The following is a 23,509-nucleotide window of genomic DNA, read 5'->3' as shown; positions in this document are numbered from 1 at the left end:
GGACACCAGTTGGGTCAAGGAACTGGAAATCCTCTACAGGCCAAGGTGGATGCTATCCAAACGTGGCCTATCCCAAAGTCAAAGAAACAGGTCCAATCCTTCTTAGGCAAGGCTGGATATTACAGGCAATTTGTACCACACTACAGCCAAATCGCTGCCCCAGTAACAGACCTGACCCAAAAGACCCAGCCAAATGCCCTTAAATGGACTGATGAGTGTCAGAAGGCCTTTAACCAGCTTAAGGCGACAATCATGTCTGACCCTGTGCTAAGGGCCCCAGACTTTGACAAACCATTCCTAGTAACCACAGATGCATCTGAGCGTGGTGTAGGAGCAGTTTTAATGCAGGAAGGGCCGGATCAAGAATTTCATCCTGTCGCGTTTCTCAGCAAGGAACTGTCTAAGAGGGAAAGCCACTGGTCAATCAGTGAAAAAGAATGCTACGCCATTGTATATGTCCTGGAAAAGCTACGTCTATACATTTGGGGACGGCCTTTCCAGCTACAAACCGACCATGCTGAGCTAAAGTGGCTTCATACAGCCAAGGGAAACAACAAAAAACTTCTTCGATGGAGTTTAGCTCTCTAAGATTTTGATTTTGAAATTCAGCACATTTCAGGAGCTTCTAACAAAGTAGCTGATGCATTCTCCCATAAAAGTTTCCCAGAGTTAAGTGGTTAAATTGTCCTTAAAATGTGAAAAAATCATGTAGTTTTACATAATTACTAGTATATGTAAAGGTGCATGTGTTTTATTAATCTGTTTATTCTAAAGTTCTAGGAAGAAATCGCCGCCAGTGTGGTTCCACACTGTCTGAGATTTGGGGTGTGTGTCATAAACAGATGGTTAAGAGTTAATGCCACTCTTACCAGTAAAGGGTTAAAAAGTTCACCTAGCCTAGCTAACACCTGACCAGAGGAACCAATGGGGGAACAAGATGTTTCAAAAGGAAGGAGGGAAGTTTTCCTTTGTTTAGAGTTTCAGTTTCAGCAGGAATGAAAAAGATCAAAGAACCAGCCTCTTATCAGAGTAGTAAGTTTTAGAAAGGAATAAATAGGTTTATGTTTATTTCTTTGTAACCTGTCTTATGCAATTAGAGGTAGAATCAAATTGGATGTTTGGGTATTTTTTTGTGTAATTAAATTTGTGCCCAGGGGAACATCCTCTGTGTTTTGAATCTGTTGTCTGTGAGAGTAGCTGGTATGCTAATCTCTCCCAGAGGGTTTTCTTTTACCTTTCTTTTCTTTAATTAAAAGCCTTTTTCTTAATACCTGATTGATTTTTTCCTTGTTTTTAGATCCAAGGGGGTTGGATCTGGATTCACCAGGAGTTGGTGGGAGAAAGGAGGGGGGATGGTTAATTTCTCCTTGTTTTAAGATCCAAGAGATTGGATCTGGACTCACTAGGGAGTTGGTGAAAGAGTCTCTCAAGGCTACCCAGGGAGGGGAAGGTTTTGGGGAGAAAGGAAGTGATCCAGACCTGAAAATTCTAGATGGTGGCAGTGATACCAGATCTAAGCTAGTAATTAAGCTTAGAAGTGTCCATGCAGGTCCCCACATCTGTACCCTAAAGTTTAGAGTGGGGAAGGAACCTTGACACAAGCCTTGTGGATTGAGGGGTGGGGGAGTGGTAGACGTGGTATATCTTGACTTTAGTAAAGCTTCTGATACTGTCTTGCACGATCTTCTCATAAATAAACTAGGGAAATAAAACCTAGATGGAGCTACTATAAGGTGGGTGCATAACTCGATGGAAAACCTTTCCCAGAGAATAGTTATCAGTGATTCACTATTGAGTTGGAAGGGCATATCCAGTGGGGTCCCATAGGGATCAGTTCTGGGTCTGGTTCAGCTCAATATCTTCATCAGTGATTTAGATAATAGAGAGTACACAACAGTGAATTTGTCCTGTAATATTCAGACTTGCACTAATTCATTTCTCTGGTTTTGCTAGGTTCTCCTGGAGCCAAAGAGGAGGTTGGACAACAAGGTCAGCCTGGAAATCCTGGACAAAAAGGATCAAAGGGAATTCCAGGTATAGTGACCATAGCAAGCAATTAATAACAGTATAGACAAGACATTCAAGTTGAGAAATTTGTCCTGCCTGATTTTGAAATGATCCCAGCAGAACTGTTTGATAAGATCAGACCTAACTATTCATCTAAAAAAATCTCTCTCTCCTCAGGATGGATGGCAAAATAGTCAAATAACTAAGGCCCTTAATTGCACAATGTTTTCCCCTCCTCTAGTCAGCTATAAACTATAAAGTACTATAAAAAGAAAGATCAGGGGACATACTCCAGCCCTGAGCCATCTGATTTACACCACTCTGGAAGCACAAAGTGGATAGAAGGCTAACTTAAACAGCTATTTGGGGATTTCCTCAATGTAGGACCCCTGTACGACAACTGACCCCTTCTTGACTTTTGTGTAAGGGGCACATCAGCGATGTGACTATGGAAAACAGTTGTGGCTATAACTAGTGTGTGTTTCAGTCATTCCAAACTGCTGGAACGTTCCTTGGAGTGCACTAGAGCTAGATGCCACTTAGGGCTTGTCAGTACAGCGTGTTAGTCCTCACCAGTGGTGTGTAAATTCTAGTCCACACAATCATGTCATGCACTAACTGATCCATGTGGACGCTGCTGGCATGCATTAAAAGTTCCCTAGTATACATTAAAGTAGTCGTGTTAACCTGCACTAAGGAAGTTTTAGTGTGTATCAGAAGGCTCCACCCAGGGCAGTGAGTATGCTACACATTGGTGTGTACTAGAATGTATACCCCACTGGTACAGATTAACACATCATGTAGACAAGCCCTTAGAGCATCCCTGAGACCACTCTAAATTGTGCTAAAGTCAGAACCAGCTCTCAACTAGCCCTAGTTATAGGGTTGAATATGTCCATTAATGGCCCCACACTGCTCCTTTCCACACATACAGCTCTCAGATGTTGTAGATGCAACATTTTGAGTTTTAGGTATTGCTTCAGATCTTGAACACATTTACATTTTATCTCCTTCTAAAATGCAGACATGACAGGTGGATCTCCAAAGATCTTGCTTGTTTCCTTTCTGTTTTGAGTAGTTCAGATGCTTACCCAAAGTTTCTGAAGTCTCATTTTTCTCTCTTTCCACATTCAGCATCTTTTACCCTTTTGTCTAATCAAAGCATTCTGCATTATTGCTCCTTAGTGATGCGTTCTACTGACTCTTAATTTGATCACTTTTGACTCCTAACAGACACCCCCGATACCTCAGCTTCTTCTTAGGTGAAGCATATATATGTTAAAGGAGCTCACACTCTCCTTTAATTTACACTTTCTTTTTACTTCCTGCTGATTTCAACAACATAAACTCTCTGACATGTGAAACGAGAGTGTGTAGCTAGAGCTAAGGGAGTCTAGCAGTACATGGTAGTCTGAGCGAGAGCCAAGAAGTCTCTGTTACACCATCTTATTCAGCACTTCTGAATTTAGTCCCACATGTTTTTTTAAAAAATATTTCTAGGGGATTTCTGAGCTTTTTTTAACTCACTCCCAGCTTAAAGGTAGCATTTTAAAATTTGAAAATTGACAGCCAAATTTGGACTGGTGCCGTTAGCTTGATAAAAAGGCTTTTAGAGAGCTGTGAAACACAGCTTAAAAAGTGACTGCATAGGTCATTTTGGAAAGAGAGTTCAAATATGGAATGAAGAAAGCAGAGACCTTCTTTATACTAACATTGAATCAAAGAACAAAGCAAATTCAGCATATCTCGGCAGTACTGTCAATACATTCTGCTGTTATGTATTTTAGCTATAGTTTTGTTTCTGAGCTAAATTTGCCATTCTACAACATGGCTTAAAATGACATTTTAAAGCTGGGAAAATGTTTCTTTTTTAACTAAAACATATAATTAACATTAATTTAATTAATACCATTAACCTAGACAGTTTTTAAAAGTTTTCCATTGAGCTGTTCACTGTTACTTAGTACAAGTATATACATATCATGGCATTACACTTAATTATATTAATTGTGTAGTGTAAGGGGGCGGTCACTCCACTCCAGTTTGGAAGGGGTTAAAAACAGCCCTGGGAAAGGGCTGTCCCAGGGAGCCAATCTTGAGCGGTCTTGAGGCAGCCAATCAGGGCCGAGCTGAGCCAGTATAAGAAAGGCTCCTGGGAAGAAGGAAGTCAGTCTTGCTCCAGCAGTGAAGCAAGAAGGATCTAGCTGATTGGTAGAGACAGGGAGTACCTTGGACAGCGCAGTACAGGGAAAGGGCAGGCTGAACTGGGCAGCTCTGGCCTGGTGACCTCCCAGGCTGAGCACTTGCAGCAAAAGGCCTGAGGAGGTACTAGGGCTGCAGAGAGGCAGCCAGGCCAAGAAAAGGCAGCAGGTCAAACTCCTTGCCAGTGATGAGTGGTCATTTCAGACTGCAGTTTGCTCCTGAGAGAAGGGGCTAGATGATGAGTGGCAGTAGCCATTGAGGTAAGGTGGGTATAGGGGTGTTGGGCTTCCCCTGGGAGGGGAGACCCAGAGTGTGAGGGCACTGCTGTGGGGCAGCACCCCAGGGTAAGGGATACTGGTGTCCGGGAGGGACATGTGGCCAGAGGTGGTGGCGAGAATAGGACAGGTAACTGAGGGTGAGAAACCGGCCAGAGGAGGGTGCTCCTGAGCTGGATGAGCTCATTTCTGGACTGACCAACAGGAGGCGCTGCACCAGTGACTGCCCTGCCTTAGTACATGTAGATGATGATGATAAATTAGGTACTGTTTCCTTCACACCAAAATAAGTCACTTTATATAAGAGATGACAAATAGCACAGTGAAGGAAAGGGACATTAGAGAAAAAGGGAGAGGTAGAAAGAAAAAAGCAAGGAATAGCCAAACCAAAAAAGGAGACATAAAGAATCAGAACAATTGTTTCTTCCCTTTTGATTTTTATTTTTTATTTTATTTTATTTTTTTGAAAGCTGATGACTTTTTTATTTGTACATAAAACTATGCACTAGTTTACTAAATACCAATGCAAGCCATTATCATATGGACTTAGTTGAGAATGCTGCTCCTTAAATACATTCCAGCATGGAGCCAACAGGAAGGTTGCTGAATGTTCAGCATTTTTGAAAATCAAGTCACTTATTTAGGTGCCTAGAAAGGATTTAGGAGGCTAACTGTAGATTTCTATTTTTGCAGTTGTCAAGCAGACATTTTTGACCACAAGTTCACTGGAAATGTGGCTAGTGTTAACCCCATTTATGCATTGGGGGATTTTTTGTCACAGTGTTATTTTGAGTGCAATTTTGTCTTTACATTTAATTTCCTTAACATGCAATATTAATATTCACCAATAGCTGTCCCTGTTCCTGAGAAGTTTTACATGTAAATTAACTCATTGTAGAAACTTCAGGAAAATCAGACCCACAAGAAACCAAATCACTATTGTACACTAAGGATAACCCCAAAAACTGAAATTGCTCTGTCTGTGGTACGGTTTGGGTGCTCAGCCTGAGAGCTTTGAATATGTAGTTGAGTTTCGTTGCTCTTGTTCCCTATATCCAGGGCCAGTGCTACCATTTAGGCAGCCTAGACAATCGCCTAGGGTGCCAGAATTATTGAGGGGGCGGCATTTTGCCGGGGGGGTGGCAGGCGGCTCCGGTAGACCTGCTGCAGGCATGCTTGAGGAGGGTCCGTTGGTCCGTGGCTCCGGTGGAGCTGCCACAGTCATGCCTGTGACCAGTCGGCTGCTCCCGCAGCTCTGGTGGACCTCCTGCAGGCACCACTGCGGCAGCTCCACCAGAGCCATGGACCAATGGACCCTCCACAGGAATGCCTGAGGCAGCTCCACTGGAACTGCGGGATCAGCACGGGGGGCGGCGAAATGGCCGTGCGCCTAGGGCGCGAGAAACCCTGGCTCCGGTCCTGCCTATATCTCTATTTTTTCTTCAAGATAGCCACTGTCAGAATCTGTAGTTGCATTTTCTAGATATGTAACTTTCCCTCATTTTTATTTACATTGTCATTCCAACAATTTGATGCAGTTTAATGATACAACTACTTGACAGCAGCATTGTATCAATATATTTACAGTAATGCATTCTTCTTGTACCTAAAATGTTTTTGTTGGATGAAAATAAGATGCACGGCAAACAGGAGCAGCATCCCTGGAAATATGAGCTACACTAATCCCTGGTAGGGAAGGGCACACAAATGTGATATCTAGAATCTCAGGACAAGTCTAGGAGATAGATTGTTGCTGTTAAGCCAACATGGATGGGGCTGGTTAAAAAGGCATACCTCTCAGTGGGTGCTCCCAAAGGTATTGCGCCTGAGGCAGGCCCAATGTCCTTAAAAGAATGCACCAGAGCAGTGTCTGCTACATCTTTAGAAAATAGGTGGCATTCACTCCCCACCTCTATGTAGGCCTGTCATAACTTTATTCCCAGATCTGGACCTTAGCGTCCAAAATATGGGGGTTAGCATGAAAACCTCCAAGCTTAGCTACCAGCTTGGACCTGGTACTTGCTGCCACCACCCAAAATATGGGGGTTAGCATGAAAACCTCCAAGCTTAGCTACCAGCTTGGACCTGGTACTTGCTGCCACCACCCAAAAAATTAGAGTGTTTTGGGGCACTCTGGTCCCCCTGAAAAACCTTCCCTGGGGACCCCAAGACCCAAATCCCTTGAGTCTCACAACAAAGGGAAATAATCCTTTTTCCCTTCCCCCCTCCAGGTGCTCCTGGAGAGATACACAGACACAAGCTCTGTGAAGCTACCCTCTCCGTTCCCAATCCTGGAAACAAAAAGGACTTTCCTATTCCCCCAGAGGGAATGCAAAATCAGGCTAGCCACTTCAACACACACAGATCTCCCCTGATTTCTTCCTCCCACCAATTCCCTGGTGAGTACAGACTCAATTTCCCTGAAGTAAAGAAAAACTCCAACAGGTCTTAAAAGAAAGCTTTATATAAAAAAAAGAAAGGAAAAATACATACAAATAGTCTCTCTGTATTAAGATGACACAATACAGGGCAATTTCTTAAAAGAATATTGAATAAACAGCCTTATTCAAAAAGAATACAAATCAAAGCACTCCAGCACTTATATTCATGCAAATACCAAAGAAAAGAAACCATATAACTTACTATCTGATCTCTTGGTCCTTACACTTAGAAACAGAAGACTAGAAAGTAGAAACTACTTCTCCAAAGCTCAGAGAAAGCAGGCAGCCAGAAAACAAAAGACCCCAGACACACACTTCCCTCCACCCAAAGTTGAAAAAATCCGGTTTCCTGATTGGTCCTCTGGTCAGGTGCTCCAGGTGAAAGAGACATTAACCCTTAGCTATCTGTTTATGACAGGGCCCATCTCCATTAGATGGTGCTTAATGTGGACCAGGACCACAGCTCTGCCTTCAACTTGCTTTTCCCCCTTTTGGAGGCTCAGGGAACACAAGGGTTGAGATTGTGCATTTCCTGTATGTGGACACAAAAGGAAGAGAGCTTCTCGCACTCTATTACCAACCCCTTACACTCCTGCTTAGAACCAGCCAGAGTCTAGCTTCATTTAGTGAAAGAAGAATTTGTAATCATATTTTGATGATGGCTCTTTACATTCAAATAGAGGAAAATAGATAGCAAGTGTAGTGTAGTATGTGCTACATGATTGTATTCTTGGATTTCTGACATATTTCAGCTAATTTTGGGGGTCAGCTTATTTTTTTTTATTTTAGGCTACATCTACACAATGAGCTGGGATGTAATTTCCCCTGCTTGAGTACACATCTCATTGAGTATAATTAGTAGCATAGCCACAGTAGCATGGGCAGCAAAGGCACGGCTTAGCCATGTTGAAAACAAACCTGTGGGTATGTACTCAGCATGGCTAACCCTAACCGTCCCCTGCTGCTACCTGCATTACTGTGACTGCACTGCTATTTATGCTTGCACCAGCTCAATGAGAGCTCTGATATATATGTATTCTAACTGAATGATGAAACAAAGGCATTACCTGAAACCACTGCAAGTTGTTTTTTCAGAACAGAGCTGTGATACAAGTAGACATCTTCTGGCACCTATGTAATTTATGTGAAAATGCTAGTGGTTCATAAAGCTTTGCTAATCCTTGTCTTCCATGTTGCTGCAAATTGCTAAAAAATCAAATCTAGCAAAAAAAGCAGTATTTGCATGCAAATACTATCTCCTTTCCTCTTAAAACCCCCTTCTAAACACCATGTGGAAATTACTCAAGGCCTAAGAAGGTCTCAGAGGGCTGGATTACAGCACAGGCACTACAAGCATGTCCCTGAGGTGTCTAGAGTCATGTGATGACATCGGTATCTAAACTTTCTTTTAAAAATGTTATACTTCTAACCCTTATCTAGTGGTGTAACTGCACTGCTGCAAACACTCCCCAACCCCAGTATTGACAAGCCTTCAGGGAGACATCATTGCATTGCACCGCCAGGGGGGTCAGGGAAGGCTTGCAGCAGTGTAGTCCAACTCCTAATGTAGACATGCTGCACTGGTGTAAAATATGGTTGTGACATTACCCAGGATGTAATCTGGACTGATGAACAGCTGTGTCCCCTCAATTCTCCATCATGGGAACTTTTACCCTGCTTTTACAGAGCTACCTCTTCTGATCTGCTCTCACACAGCCTGCAGCATGTAAGTTACTCCTAGTTGTATCGTATGAATGCTATAGCCAGCCACTCTTGAATTACACTTCAGAGCAATACCAGCAAATTTCCAGTCAGACTTTCCACAGAAATGTATATCTTGTACTGCCCATTCACTCCTGGACAATACATGTTTATGTAGTCTGTTACTTTATTAATAGAAAATAATATGCACAGATACTATTATCCCAAATGGAGTTTCTCAAACATTTCAGTCCAAACACACTCATTTAAATAAATCAGTAAAACAAATGTATTAACTACAGAAAGATAGATTATAAGTGATTGACTTTTATGCCTCATTACTGGTAAAATTTAGTTACAAAAAAGTAAAACACAATTAATGGCTAACTTAACAAGCTAAGTGAATTCAAAGCAAACGACTCTCTCTCACCACATGTTTCAGCAGTTTTACTAGCTGAATTTCTTTCAGACAGGATCCCTCCCCCAGTTCTTTTCCCCCCTCAGATATTGTGGATGCCAAGGGTAGAGAGAAGGGAGAGATCATTTGGGGTATCTCTTCTCCCTTCTTATAGTTCTGTCTTCTTTGAGAATCATCCCAGTGAGGTTAAGGAGACAGAAACTCTTTGTGGATGGGAACCCCCAGCTGTTTCTTTGTCAAGATGTAGATTTTTGCTCACCTCCTCTTTTCTGCCAAAGAACGGCCAGTTAGCCAGGTGATGGTCCATTTGATTTTGTTGACACCTGGCTGAAGCATTGGCTATCCTTTTGTCTCTGGGGAACTGGTTTGTGGCTGCTTTCCCAGATGATGAACATGTCTTAGTAATACCATGAAGAGGAATCTTATAACTTTACATTCAATGTTGCCATACATATTTTATCAGGACAATAATGATCAGCAAATTATGATTTTTCAAATGATCTCTCACAAGGCATACTTTGTACTACATTTATCATAGTCCTGGAAAAGAGGTGAACCTAGAGGTACAGACTACTACAATGGTTCATACTAATATAGATTTACTCCAATGTGGCTTTACCTGGGTTGCAAACCAAAGTTATCTCCATCACTATTTTACATCAGTACATCATGTCTAGTTTTTCACTGGTCTAGAAAAGTCTGAGTCTACAAACAGACAGAAAAAAATATCTCTGTGAGGTATGAACCATCCATTCAGCCTAATGAGGTGTTAGCTCAGAAGCTAAGGGCTAGTCAATGCTGCCATGGCAGGCTTTAACGTGCCTTGTGTGGTCTCCCAGCGCTCTAAAGAAACCACCTCCATGAGGGGGCATAGCTTCCAGCACTAGGGCACTGTTTACACTGGTGCTTTATAGTGCTGCAACTTGCTGTGCTGAGGGAGGATGTTTTTTCCCACCCTTACTGCCATGCCAAGCTCCTCCTCCACCATGTGAGCAGAAGAATCAATTGTGGGGAGCTGTGAGAGAACTTTTGATGCCACCAAACAGTGTGACTCTGCTGTGGTGGTATTGTCTTGGTCCTCACCCCCAGAGTCTTTTGCATAGATGGGTGACAGCTAAGTTGTCCTTCTCTGGGAGTGACTGAAACCTGTCTAAAGAGAAGCAGTGGTGGTCTGGGAAGGGAGGGAGCTCCAGTCTCCTCTAAGAGGATTGGTGGTACCATACTGATAGCTGTGCAGACAGCTTTTCCTGGTGGGATGAGGCCCATAGGGACAGGACCACAGTGAGTGCCATGTGGGAATGTATCTTGGGCACCAGATTGCCTTACCCAAGCCCTGAGAGATAGTAAAAATGTTCCTTTCAGAAGCATCCCTTGTTTGACCCTCTCAATGGATTTTGCACATAAATATTATTACTAATAAAGGTCTTCTTATCTTCACACACACACACAACTGATTTAGGGCCAAAAGAGGAGAAAGGAAATAAAGGAGGAAGTAGCAGCACTATTGCAATATGTAAATAAAAATTAAACAGTTATTTGATTTAAAAAGCATGAATTTTTCTGGTTTTTCTATTTACTTAACTTGGTAAGCATTCTTGTAAGAAAAATGTGCAGCTGGGCTTAATGTGGCAGGAAATATGCAGACTTCTACATGCAAAGCTCTGGCTGTGTATCTTAGTCGTGACCTACAGTGATTCCGTTAACTCAGTACCGACCCTTTCTGGAACAAAAAATTGTCAAGAAGTGTGTCAAACTGTGTTGTGGCTTTAGTCACGTGGTTATCCACCAATATCCACACTCAGAACACTGAACTCCTGCCTACGTGGCAGATCTCAATGAAGCCGAACAGAATAGTTTAGTAATTTAGTGTTCTGTATGGAAAAACACCTTTGAGTGTTGACAGAAAGGTCCAACAGAAATAACCGAAAAAAATAAAATGTTATTAAGTTACAGTAACAGAAAAGCATAGAATTTTAGTCATTAGCTGGTTTGGCAACTGCTGCTAAAAAGTAGGTAAGAGTAAGGACTGATGATATTGTTTCATACTAAAATCATTGATCTATTTCTGTAATATTCACACATTATCCAAACTGAAAGCCTGCCGTTTTTTTTCACCGGATGTTTGTGAAACCCTATGTCATTTCTCTGTGTGGGAAATCATTGTATTTTATTACCAGGCTTACATTACTTTGAACAAAGGCTCAGACTAGTATTCTGTTGGCTATAAATAAAGCAGGTTAAATATCAAGTACAAATGATATGCCACATCCCGGGCCATGACAGACCACCTTTTAAATCACCTTTATAAAGTGATCTGTCCCTGTACTGTGTTGGCCCCACAGTGCCATTTAGAGCAATCTGAAGATTAGGAGCATGTGGTTATAAGTGTTTATTGAAATACTATGAAATACTGAAATGAAATTACTCAAATAGAATTTTATTTAAATGCAGAAGCTTGTTTTACCCTTAAAATCAAACACCAATTTCTGTTTCCTTGTAGAAAGCAAGCATAACTACAGGCACTTTCCTTGCTGTCCATTTTTAAACAAAGATAAAATGAGATTCAGTGGTAGGATATATTTAAAAAAAAAGCTGCAAAACAATTTAAAATAACAAGAGAATAAGAGAAATACAGAATATATGTTGTGGTTAGTCAAATAAGACCACGCATTCCACTCATAAGCATAAAGTTAAAGTGATTAAGAGCAATCTGTACTTCTTTTCCTACTTCAGCAACTGAGAATCAAGTGTTGGAATACAATCTGTTTTGAAATATAACTGCACTCTTCCACTGTAGCGCAAACATCAGATATAAGCTTGTAATATTGCAAAATATCTCTCTCACTCTCAACTGTTTCTACAAGGATTTCATTTCAAGCAGAAAGGCAATTTTAAACCTTGCTTTGTTTACTCAGATTGATTACCTTTGTAAAGAATATACCCACTCAGTTAATAACAAACCTCCACAACTAGCTCCTTTGACTGATTTACTGTACAAAGGATAATTCCCTTATGCCATCTAGCTGGAACCTCTAACCTACTGTCTCAGTAATGGGTATTGCTCAATTTATTTTCAGGGTCAGTATTTTCATGATGTAGATTCAGCAACTATAGCCTTTGTTTCTCCTTGGGCTGAGTGACAAGTACGCTTCTGCACAAGAAGTCTGGAACCTCTTACTCAACTAGAAGTGAACCCTTTACAGCTAGTTGAACCAATCCATGTGTCCAGCCAAGCTGTGCTCGGTGCAGGATGAGGTTGGGGGCAGGACAAAAGTATGTCAATTTTGTGCTCCTCCAATCCTTGTGTTTGCAGGAAGTTAGACTGTCTGTTGGCAAAATTAGAGGAATCTTAGTACTTAATACTGTTTTAATTGACTGCTTACTCTAACATCAGCAGGGGTGATTGTGTCAGCCAGGGATCACCAGAACCCAGCTCTTCCCCCTCACATGTCATCTATACTGACAGGGATCAGGAGCGGGGGGCAACAAGTAGTTACACTAGCTCCATTGTAGACAGGGATTCCACTGCTGGGTTCCTGTTTGTGCCACTCCGATGGCACAAAATGTCATGGTTACAGAGTAACCTGTCCCCTTCCTGGTCTCTCTGAGTACATCCTTCATGTGTCAGGCCTCAGGCCTTTACCTGTGCTAGGATGGAATCACACAATTCTTCTCTGAGTTCAGGCCCTGGTCTACACTTCCTTGTATATCCACAGTTCTTACCCTACAGGTCCAACTGAGTTCGGACACATGCAGTTCTTTCTTTAAGAACCAGCGAGCAGTAGCATCCAGTGACAAAACAGCCTTCTTAAAACAAACTATTGTTTGGTTTCATAGTAGGAACGAAGTATTGAGGGAGATAGAGGATTTTAAGAACAGTCTACAGTCTCACCCAATGGCTTACCATCCTCTCTCGGTAACCTAGGCAGGCCTAACTTCTTCAGACACTCCCAGGGGGTTCTGGTGTCTCTCTGGCTCCCCTGAACAACTACCCTGCTCTTTCTTCAGAGTTCCTTTTTAAACTCCCCCATGGTATTCCTGTGCCATTTCCTATCTGGGCACTTTCTCTTTACAGCTCTCAAGTGTTTGCAGTGAAGTGTCTTATCTTGTTTCTCCTGTTCCCTTCTGCTTGTTTTTTTTCTTCCAGATAGCCCCCCAATATATTCATACATAACCCAATAACCAGGCCAATATACAGTACTCATAAATTATTACAGAGCAACTCTAAATCCATCACACAAAGTTCACATGATGTGGTGCATGATCTTGTCCTCAGTTTGGTTTTGACATGCATAAAGTTCTGCACTCAGAACTATATGAAATTCTTGGATCTGCAAAACTGGGCTGGCAATCTCATGTGAGCAGCTTTTGTCATAGACCAATCAGAAACAATCCATAAAGATTGGAAATCTCAGGGTAGGGGGTGGTGGGAGCCTGTTCTTATGCAAATCCAGCCAAAGTTGATCTGGAGATTGTGAGAGATCAGCCTTTGCCTATGATATTTTGTTGCTTCCATTCTGATCTCAGCCAAAACCCATAAGTACAAAGCTAAAATAAATATGAAAAAGTTAAACATATCTGGAACTTCCAAAAAAAGTTCAGTTCAGATTTGGAGGAAAGGTTCCTGGGGAAGGACAGGAAAATCCTTTAGCCAGTTTTGTTTGCCCATCCTTAATGCAGTTTAATGTGTCATAAGGCTAAGAAGTGACTGTTCAATATGACATGCACTTTTAAACAATAAACCAGAACTGGGAAGCAAGGAAACTGAAAATGTAGGCATCTAACCAAGGTCATTTGAGAAAAAAAATCTGAGAGAGGTGACATTAACAGTACACCTCTTACTGGATCACAAATCCAGTGTCATAATGTGAGTTAAGCATTAGAGTAGACCTTATAAATAAAGGGGTGGGGGAATGGTGTGTGAGCAAAAGAGACTTCATAGCAGAGGGCAGAAACCATCAACAGAGAACAGGACAAAAATATCACATTAATTAAAAAAAACATTCTTTTAAACAAAGGATAAACCATGATATCCCAAAACTGCCAATGAGAAGTCTTATAGATAATGGGATCAGAATAAGTGCCTAAAAAGAATAGAAAAAGAGAACACATATTGAAGATGTCACACTACAAGGAGATTTAGGGACCTCCAATATCAGTATGTTTGTCAGAATTTAAGTGGTTTGTAATTCTGGAATCCGAACAACAAAAGGGATTCTTCTAGCCTTTTAAAGGACAACTTTAATGATCACTAATTAGTTTTAATACTTAAGATAAATAATTACTAAAAGTTAGATCATAGGTAGGGAAGGGAGTGTGGAGCTTCCTTCCCTGCTTGCATGGCCTATAAAAAGGCTAAGTAGAAGCCCAGTCCCTCCTCTCAGGAAAGCACAAGGATTTGTCTTTAATGTGTGGGAGCTGAACAGGGGAGATAGGAGGGAGGGAGAACAGGCAGACTTCAACTGGGCTCCTCATGGGTGCAGGGAGCTAGCTGCACAAATCTGATTGCAGGACTGGGGCCTTAGCAACAAACAGTTCACACTTCAAAAAACACAATCCACATTTGTTTTTTAATCACTGGATTTACACATACACACTGGGGGAGGCACAAGGTGTGGATCATCAAGTCACAGCATTTTTGTTAAACTTATTTAAGCACCTGATCCTAGAATTGATCCAAATTCAAACCTCCCATAGACTGCTCTGGAAGTTCTGTGCAACATCTGATTTCAGATTTGGCTGTGTGTAGTTCCTTGTTTATTTTTTATTTGTAGTTCAATACTAAAATATTAATAATCAAATAAATGAAAGTATGTAATTAAAATACAGTCTAAAAGAGTTTAAATCACTTTGTTTGCAATGTGAAATACGTTATGAAAAAATGTAATTTCAACTCTGTTTAAAAGTCACTAGTAACCTTTTTATTAAAATCTTTAAGGGTATGGTAATTGGATGATTTTCTTTCACAATATGATAGTGGGAAAAGTGACTAATTCATATCCTGCAGTTTAATGTCTGACTTGTGTCACCTCTTTGGAACATGCAATTAGAAAATCTCAAAATATCTAATTATAGCACTTGCCTTGTTCAGTGTTTTGTGATCCATATACAAATGTCTCAACTTGCTGCGCAAAGAAATCTTCAAAAGAAAAAGGGGCTAGGGAAAGCTTAAATCAGCATCCTTTGGTTTCTTCCATGCTGTGACATTTATCTATGGAGTTAAGTCATCACATAGTAATAGCTTGGCATACAGTGTGGGCTAATTCTATATTTAGTGATGCCATGAACTAGTAGAGAGAGATTCAAATACTTGGAAAAAGTTGTTGACTGACTGAATGGCTAAAGCTTATGTTTTTACAAAAGTGAACAGAAAGGTCTGTGCTGTGACAGATACCAAATCCTAGAGTTTCTTTTAAATTTTAATGGGGTAAGAGGAATAGATCCTGCCTGCAGAGGGGAGCCAATTTTGGATGAGCCACCCAATTTTTCTGAGACCAGTTTTAATGTCACCTTCAACTTATTTCTAGCATCAGAGGGGTAGCCATGTTAGTCTGGGTCTGTAAAAGGGTACAAGGAGTCCTGTGGCACCTTATAGACTAACAGATGTATTGGAGCATAAGCTTTCGTGGGTGAATACCCACTTCTTCAGATGCATGTCCAAAGTGGGTATTCACCCACGAAAGCTTATGTTCCAATAGCTCTGTTAGTCTATAAGGTGCCACAGGACTCCTTGTAACTTTATTCTAGTTCATCTAGTCCACTTAGTACAACATAATCCTGGACAGATTCCAGAATGAACCTAAAGGAAGTGGAGTAGCAGCCCTGTTCCCCTCCAACTTCATGTGCCTCACTCTAGAAACAAAAATCCATATGATTTGTGGAACCAAAAATAAAACCTAAGACTTCTAGTGATTTACAGATGTCCAAATTAATAGCTTGCTTATTTGTTGGAAGTTCTAATAGATCTTAGGTCAGCATAATTCTGGAATTGCTCAGGTTCATTTTTCCTTTGACTTCTATTCCTTTGAGTTCTATTTGAGTTTCCTTTCACATAGACAATGCCATGGATACACTAGTATCCAATCTCTTCTGACCACATGGAAACCATGGGTTTCACCTGGACTATCTCTGACCCCCATGTCTCACAGCATTCTGGATGGTTTGCAGTCTTGCATGAAGACTACAATCAAAAAAAGATGCCTGCTATATACAAATATAGTGGCCACAGGACAGATTCTCCACTGCCTTGTGTTGGCATTTATATTCAAGTTCAAAACAATCCAATGTGATGCAATAACCAGGAAAAGCCTTACTAAGAAGGATCCAGTTACATGAATGCAAGCAAAAGCATTGAGCCAAGTCATCAGTTAGTTACAATTGAACTGTACTAGATAAAAAAAGAGAAACTAAAAAGAGACACTGGAGCAAGTGTAAGAGAATTAGATATGCAATGGCTTGCTAAGCATGTTTGTAACAATGGGGACATAGGGTTGAGTTCAGCAGCCAGCATTTTAAAGAGACTGTGTCACTTTAAGATTGAAATAGGAACTGATCACAGGCAACAACTCAGTGGGCCTGATTCTCCTGTTTTATAAAGCATTGGGTACAAAGGGAATAACTGTTACTGGAGATTTAACAGTGTAAGTGAGGGGAGAATCAGGCTCTGTGACTGAACTCTGGGAGCTGATAGGTTGCACATTTAAATAAAACAGTTGTATTCGAGAAGCATTGCATGAGATTCCTTTTATAACATTTACATGGGATATCACACATAGCGGGGCTGCTGCTAAGACGGGCTCCCTGCCTTCCCGAGCCCCACACTGTTCCCAGAAGTAGCCAGTGTGGTTCCAGGGAGCAGGGATTGCCCTCTGCATGCTGCTCCTGCCTGCAAGCACCATCACTGCAGCTCCCATTGACCAGGAAAGGGGAGCTGTTGCCAATGGGAGCTGCAGTGGTGGTGCTTCCAGAGAGGGACAGCCCACAGAGCTAGGTGCTGCCACCTCTCCCCTCGCAGGGGCACGTTGGCCCCTTCCAGCAGCAGTGTGGGGACAGGGTACGTAGGGAGCCTGTCTTAATGGAAGCCACTCTGCACTGCTGATTGGGAGCTGCAGGAGGTAAGTGCTACCTGGTGGGAGCCTGCACCCCAGCCCTGAGCCCCCTCGCAGAGCCATCACCCCAAACCAATCCTGACCCCCCTCCTGCAGCCAGCACCTTATACCCCCTCCTGCATCCCAGCACCCTGATCCCCCCTCCCAGAGCCAGCACCCTGAACCCCCTCCTACACCCCCACACTCTTCCCCAGCCTGGAACCCCCTCCTGCACCCCAACCCCCCAAACTCCCTCCCAGAGCTTGCACCCCTCAACCCCTCCTGCACCCCAACCCCCTTCTCTAGGCTCAGCCCAGAGTCTCCTCCCACACTGTGAACCCCTTGGCTCCAACCTGGAGCCCACACCCCCTCCCGAACCCCTACCCCAGCGTGGTGAAAGTGAGGGAGGGTGAGGGAAAGTATGTTATGGAGGGTATGTGTGTGGAGTGAGTGGGGTGGGGCTTTGGGGAAGAGAAGGGGCCTTGAGGAAGGGGCAGGGTAGATCCTTGGTTGCCCTTAAATTCAAAAAGTGATCTTGGGCTTGAAAAGGTTGGAGACCTCTGGTTTACAGTATGTCTACCTTTAAGTAGTAGTATCAGTCTCGCTTTTTATGAGCTGAACTGATTTACGGAGCACATGCGTCTATCTTTTATGAGTAGATTGGAATATGAGATGAACCATGCTGCAAATACCCCTCCTTAATGGCATGCTAAAGATGGATGAATAGGCATACAATGCTTCATAGTAAAATAATAATTCATTTTGGTTGAGTTAATGAGGTGGTTTCATGAAACAGATGAATTGTCCTGAAGAGGCTGTTGAGATTCCAAAGAAGTCATCTCAGGCAAAACCATTTTTTTTCTATAGTGTTTCTAAAAAAAAATGTGGCTCAGAAATGTACAGAACAGATAGTAAATAGAAAGTCCCTGGTACTCTTCACTATTACCTGAAAATTTTAAACCTAACATTAAAGAACAAGCACTTCATATTAAATAAATAATAAAAAACCTCCTAGCATTTATGCTCATTGTGAATTCCACCTATAAGCCAGATGGAAGCCAATGCAGATCTGTGACATGAAATGTGGGAAGCACTGCTTAACACAGCTGCATCCTTCATCAGTTTCCAGCTGGACTGAAGGTGTCAGTCTGGGTAGAATACAATGCAGTAACCTATCTTTGTGAGAAAAAAGCATAGATAATGGTAATAAGGTCTACATGCAAAAGAGAGAGTTGCAAGAATATTGGAAAAAATAGATGTGTTACTCTTTGCTGTTACCTGATCTAACAGCAGTTGGGAATCTAATCAAACCTCCAAATAGTGAACACAAACAACAGATACATACTCTTCATGAGTGGGGCAGAAATAATCCTTAGCAAATCTTCTAGGTGTTTTCTCTAACCTATCAGTTTCACGTTTGTCTTATCTAGATGAAGCCTTTACCAATTAGCATTGTCATCTGTGCCTCAGTCTCTACAAGACACTGGATGAGAGGCTAGGATGCACCTATAGATGAAATGGAGACCAGGAGCTGGGTACCAACAGCATCCTGAAATACCATAGTCCTTCTCTCCTCACACACCCTTTTAACAGCCTATTGCACAAGATCGGTGGCAAAATGGAATCCAGGGAAAGCCCACATGAGAGCACCCTGAGAAGAAAAAAGAAGTCATTGCACAAGCCTGGTCTGTGGGTCTACTCAGACAGGAAGGAACAGAGCAACAATGTCTACTGATGAATTGACAAAGCCTCATAGGTCAGCAGCATCAAAGGCAGTTGACAGATTTAATAGCCTGGATACTTGAACTACACCAATTGCAAGTAGCTCAACCACACATGTACTGCAGTACTGTATCCAAATTAACAACGATCATGGAGATCCATGGTAAGAAGATTAGCAAGAATCATTTGCAATCCTACATTTTCATCAGCAAATGGTCATGCCATTCTTTACACTTTAAGATTCCATCCAAGGACTGCAAAGGCATCAGTAACTTGAATTACCCAGCAACTCACTGAATTTGGCAAATATTATCCTTCATTTTACAGATTTGGAAACTGAGACATAAAGTGGCTAAGTGATTCCCCAGAGTCACACAGTGAATTTCAGAAGTAGTGACAGAACCTCCAACTTCTGACTTCCACGCCTGCATTCTAACAACTATCACTCTTTATTACGTACGATTGAAACCCACTGAACTATTCCCTGTATGAATCATGGTATCACGTTTGTATCTAATCAGACCTACCTTTATTTTCTCAGCTCCAGCTTCCAGGATTCAACTTGTAGGAGGACAGGTTCCTAATGAGGGTAGAGTGGAGATTTTTCATGCTGGAGAATGGGGTACTATCTGTGATGACCACTGGGATATTCATGATGGAGCAGTGGTCTGTAAGAGTCTGGGATATGCAGCAGCATCTGGAATTCACAGTGGTGCCTATTTTGGACAAGGTACGCTATATGAATTTAAAAATTCATTTTTTTAGGTGTCCTTCATATCTCCCAACCCCCCAACACACCCCCTCTCCCCGAATCACAGTGCTGGCTAAAGAACTGTTTATGGAAGAGTAACAAGATAAGATCATACAATTAATTGGATTTTCAAAGCCATGCTACTGATTTTTAGCAAAGTAAGTTAAAGGGTATATTTAAAAAATAATTATAAAATAATTGTTTTACTAAGAGAAAAGGACAGACAAATAGAAATTAACCATCAATTTTATCTACTGTCAGCTGAGTAGTCTGTCCAACCCACAAGGAGTATTCTCCAAAATATGGCATTTTACTCAATATTTTGACTATATAATTATAATAAAAACTTTAAATATGTTATAATTATAAAGTCTATTTATATAATGTATATTGATTTGATCAGTTATACAAATAAGGTTATAATGTAATTATTGTCACAGTATCTGAGAGCCTTCCAAAGAAATCACAACCAAAATGGACCAGATGTTAAATTCATTTCCTCTCTACTGTTCCCCCCACTGCCCAGGATACTACTATTTCTCTCTCCCCCTACCCACCATCATATATGTTTGTGATAGATATAATTTGTAACAAATCCTTGTATGCCTAGAAATCTGTGTTTTTTTTTCTGTGCTCTTCATGATCATCACTCATGACAGCCAAAGAGAGAGTCAAATCCTCAAGCTCCAAAATCCAAGCACACCACCACTTAAAATGAAGAAAATTTTCCATAGTATAGGGTCTATGACAGATTCTTTCAAATCCTGACATCACTGAAAGGAAAAGGTGAAAGGAAAAATATATGTTTCCAATAGTGAAGTCAAGCTTCATAGTGGGTACCAAATGGGTCAGTCATTTCACAACCAAGGTATTGTGCTCTGTATAAGGAAACCTAAATTAATTAGATCCATTGCAATGGTACCCAACATCTTAGAACTATCTCCCAATCAAAGAATATTTTTCAAGTTTCTGGATTTTGGATGTCAGCTTAATTTGATTATAGGGAAAAATAGGTGTCTTTAAATACTTTCACACACCACATTTCACCAATTTTACCGGGATATTTATTTAATCAGTGGCATTTTAAATTAAGTCAAGTGTTATATTAAACTATGTTATATCCTACAATCAATAGTCCTGGTTATTATATATAAGATGTTCAAATATTAATTTTAATGTGAGAATTATCCTTCTGAAATATATATGAGATACATTATTCTTAACATTGCAGGTACTGGTCGAATATGGATGGATGAGGTTCTTTGTTTTGGCTATGAAACCTCTGTTGAAAATTGTATGTTTAAAGGCTGGGGTGTGACAGATTGTAAACATAATGAAGATGCTGGTGTCACTTGTAAAGTTTAATTTGGTTGGATTTAAACTGAAAGTTATTCGTAAACAGTTTCATAAATAGTTTTGATTTTTTTATTTGGCAAGAAATTTTCAGGTAGAAATATATTGAATATTATCAGGAGAGCTGGGGGAAATAATCAGCATTCTAATCACTTTAATACACCAAGTTGGTACAATGAATGTAAACCAATATCATATAACAGCTGTTCAGTATTGAGTAGTGAGCTGGTGGTTTCAGTGTATTTCTGACTGTCCAGACATAGAAGCATCCATATTACAAAAATCACCATCAGAATTGATGTCCTTGTTGACAGTCTTGGCTTAAAAATTCTATAATTCAGTTGATTGAGGTGACTGACTAAAGTCAGAAATGTGTCACTCAAAAACAGATTGGGGCAAATATGCTCTCAGTGCAATTCCATTGACTTCTGGAGATTTTCACCTGGGATGAGTTTTGATGATAGAGTTCAAGTAAATACAAAAAATATGACCTGTACACAATTAAATAAAAAATCTAGTTCACTCATGCCTTCTTTATTGAAAAAAAGAGAAAAAAGCTGATCCATCTGGCTCCATAGTTTCATTCCAATCTGTAAATATCAAATTCTACCTTCAGAGATGCAATACTCCCACTGAAGTTAATGACAGTAATATGCATATGTAATAGGTATGTAAGGATAATAACAGATCTTAAATGTCGATAGTCACCTACCGCAAGCTCTCAGAGTTAGAGAGGTATGAATCTAAAAGGATTTTGAAGAAACTAAGGTTCTGATTTTGTAGGCACAGAGGCTTAATGTTAAGCTTGAAAGTAATCCTGCTGAAGTAATTAGGATTCCTCACATGCTTAAAGTTAAACACATAGGGCATTATTTACAGTAGTATAGGCCCAAAGAATACATACTAGTGGATCAGGACCATGACGAGATGTTAAGCAGGGATTTAATATTTATATAAATAAAGCATAACTAAATGACAAGGACACGTCACTGAATTAAGGCCTTGATTCACGGAAGTACAGATACTTAACTTTAAGCATATAAGTTCCACTGTCTTTAATGAAATAAGAACATGCTTATGTAATGTCCTAAATAGAGATGCATTCCTTAATTGAAGCCTTACGTATTATTCTATTTGTATGTATTTGACTAATAAAATTAACCTGAAGTCTTTTTACAACACTGTGGAATGTGCATGTTTTTTTCCCTCAGTGAAATTAACATATTTAAAGAGAAATCTCTAGTACAGAAATAAATGCAAGAGATGAAAACACCTGGAAGACACAAAGGAGAATTAAACTGAAAGAAATCAGGATGAATTAAACAATTGGAAGCATGCTCTGGGGCCAGACTAATGGGTGCTAATTCAACCTGGGTACAGACATTTGTAGTGAACAGACCACATTCAGAAGTGGGAAGTAAGGTGATGTATATTAGAATGTCCTTTCACTTATTTAGCCTCCCTTATATTTCCTTATCTGCTCTACTGATGCATAAGTTAGTCTAAAAGGGTGTAATTTATGCCTTGAGGGGACTTTATCCTTCCCATGTTTTCAGATGATCATCTCCTCTCCTATTCCTAGTTTTGCACCAGTGACCCAAAAGTTTTGATCTGCTGCTGCTGCTGAACTGCCTCTTTACCTTATTCTGGAGCTTGGGATGCTCTCGTTGTACCCTACTGTAAGAGTAAATCTCCATTCTGACATTCTAGATTTCCACTGCCTTTTTACAGTACAGTATCTCCACTGATTTCTGTAGAATTATGTCTGATTTACACTGATGTGAGATCAGAATCAGGGCTCACATAACGATCTATTTTCATGTTGAATCATTTCAGTGTTGGGAAGGTAAACTATTGTGGAGATTCTCAGTTAACAGCAATGCACTGAGTGAAATCTATACCCCAGAATAAGGTTAAAGTGAAGAAGTCAGTAGCTATTGGAACCAGTGACATGTTCTGGGTCATTTTACTTTGAAAGTGGAGCAGACAAGTCCCCTACTTAGCATAAGATTGTTCCTAAGAATCTTGGGTTGTGGGGTAAGGGAGGGTTTTGGGTTCTTAAAGACTGAGGATGGCAAAATAAGAGGTGAGTGACTGACTAGGGCCTGAGTTTAGGGTTCATAATAAAACAAAATCCATTCATCTCATTTCAAGATTAATTATAAAGTTTTTGCACAACGTTAATGCTAATGTGCCTATGATGGGATATATTAGGTCCTCCAAATTGCCTAGAGCAGCTGCATGGGACATAGCCAATCAGAAAGAGCCTGCAGAGAAACAGCCAATCAGGGCCCAGAAGGCTTGTATAAAGCGCGTGCTTGGACTAGCAAGCAGTCTATTGGCAAGGCTGGACAGAGCAGTTGCTGGCTGTAGCCATATGAGTAAGGACAGTGCTCCTGACTGGTTGTAGTACCTGGACAGACCAGTTCCTGGCAAGGATGGGGTGCGAAGAGAGAGCACCTGGCAGGCTGTCGGAATGCAAGAAAGACTTCAGCCCTGAGATAAGGGTGAAGGTAAAGGTGAAGGAGCTGCAGGGAAGTGGCCTAGGGAAC

General features: G+C 40.9%; 1 protein-coding gene across 1 annotated transcript in view; it reads left to right on the top strand.

Annotated features, from left to right (window-relative positions):
* MSR1 (macrophage scavenger receptor 1) overlaps nt 1–20,969 on the top strand; it is a 35,457-nt gene extending 14,488 nt beyond the window's left edge. The window contains exons 3-5 of the mRNA XM_030565065.1: nt 1,954–2,034; nt 19,395–19,583; nt 20,836–20,969. Coding sequence (XP_030420925.1) covers nt 1,954–2,034; nt 19,395–19,583; nt 20,836–20,969 — 404 coding nt within the window. The remainder of the gene's footprint in view (nt 1–1,953; nt 2,035–19,394; nt 19,584–20,835) is intronic.
* Nucleotides 20,970–23,509: the final 2,540 nt, after the last annotated feature.

Source organism: Gopherus evgoodei, chromosome 5 (assembly GCF_007399415.2).
Source record: "Gopherus evgoodei ecotype Sinaloan lineage chromosome 5, rGopEvg1_v1.p, whole genome shotgun sequence".
Lineage (NCBI taxonomy): Eukaryota > Metazoa > Chordata > Testudines > Testudinidae > Gopherus > Gopherus evgoodei.
This window is presented reverse-complemented; position numbering and strand designations above follow the sequence as displayed.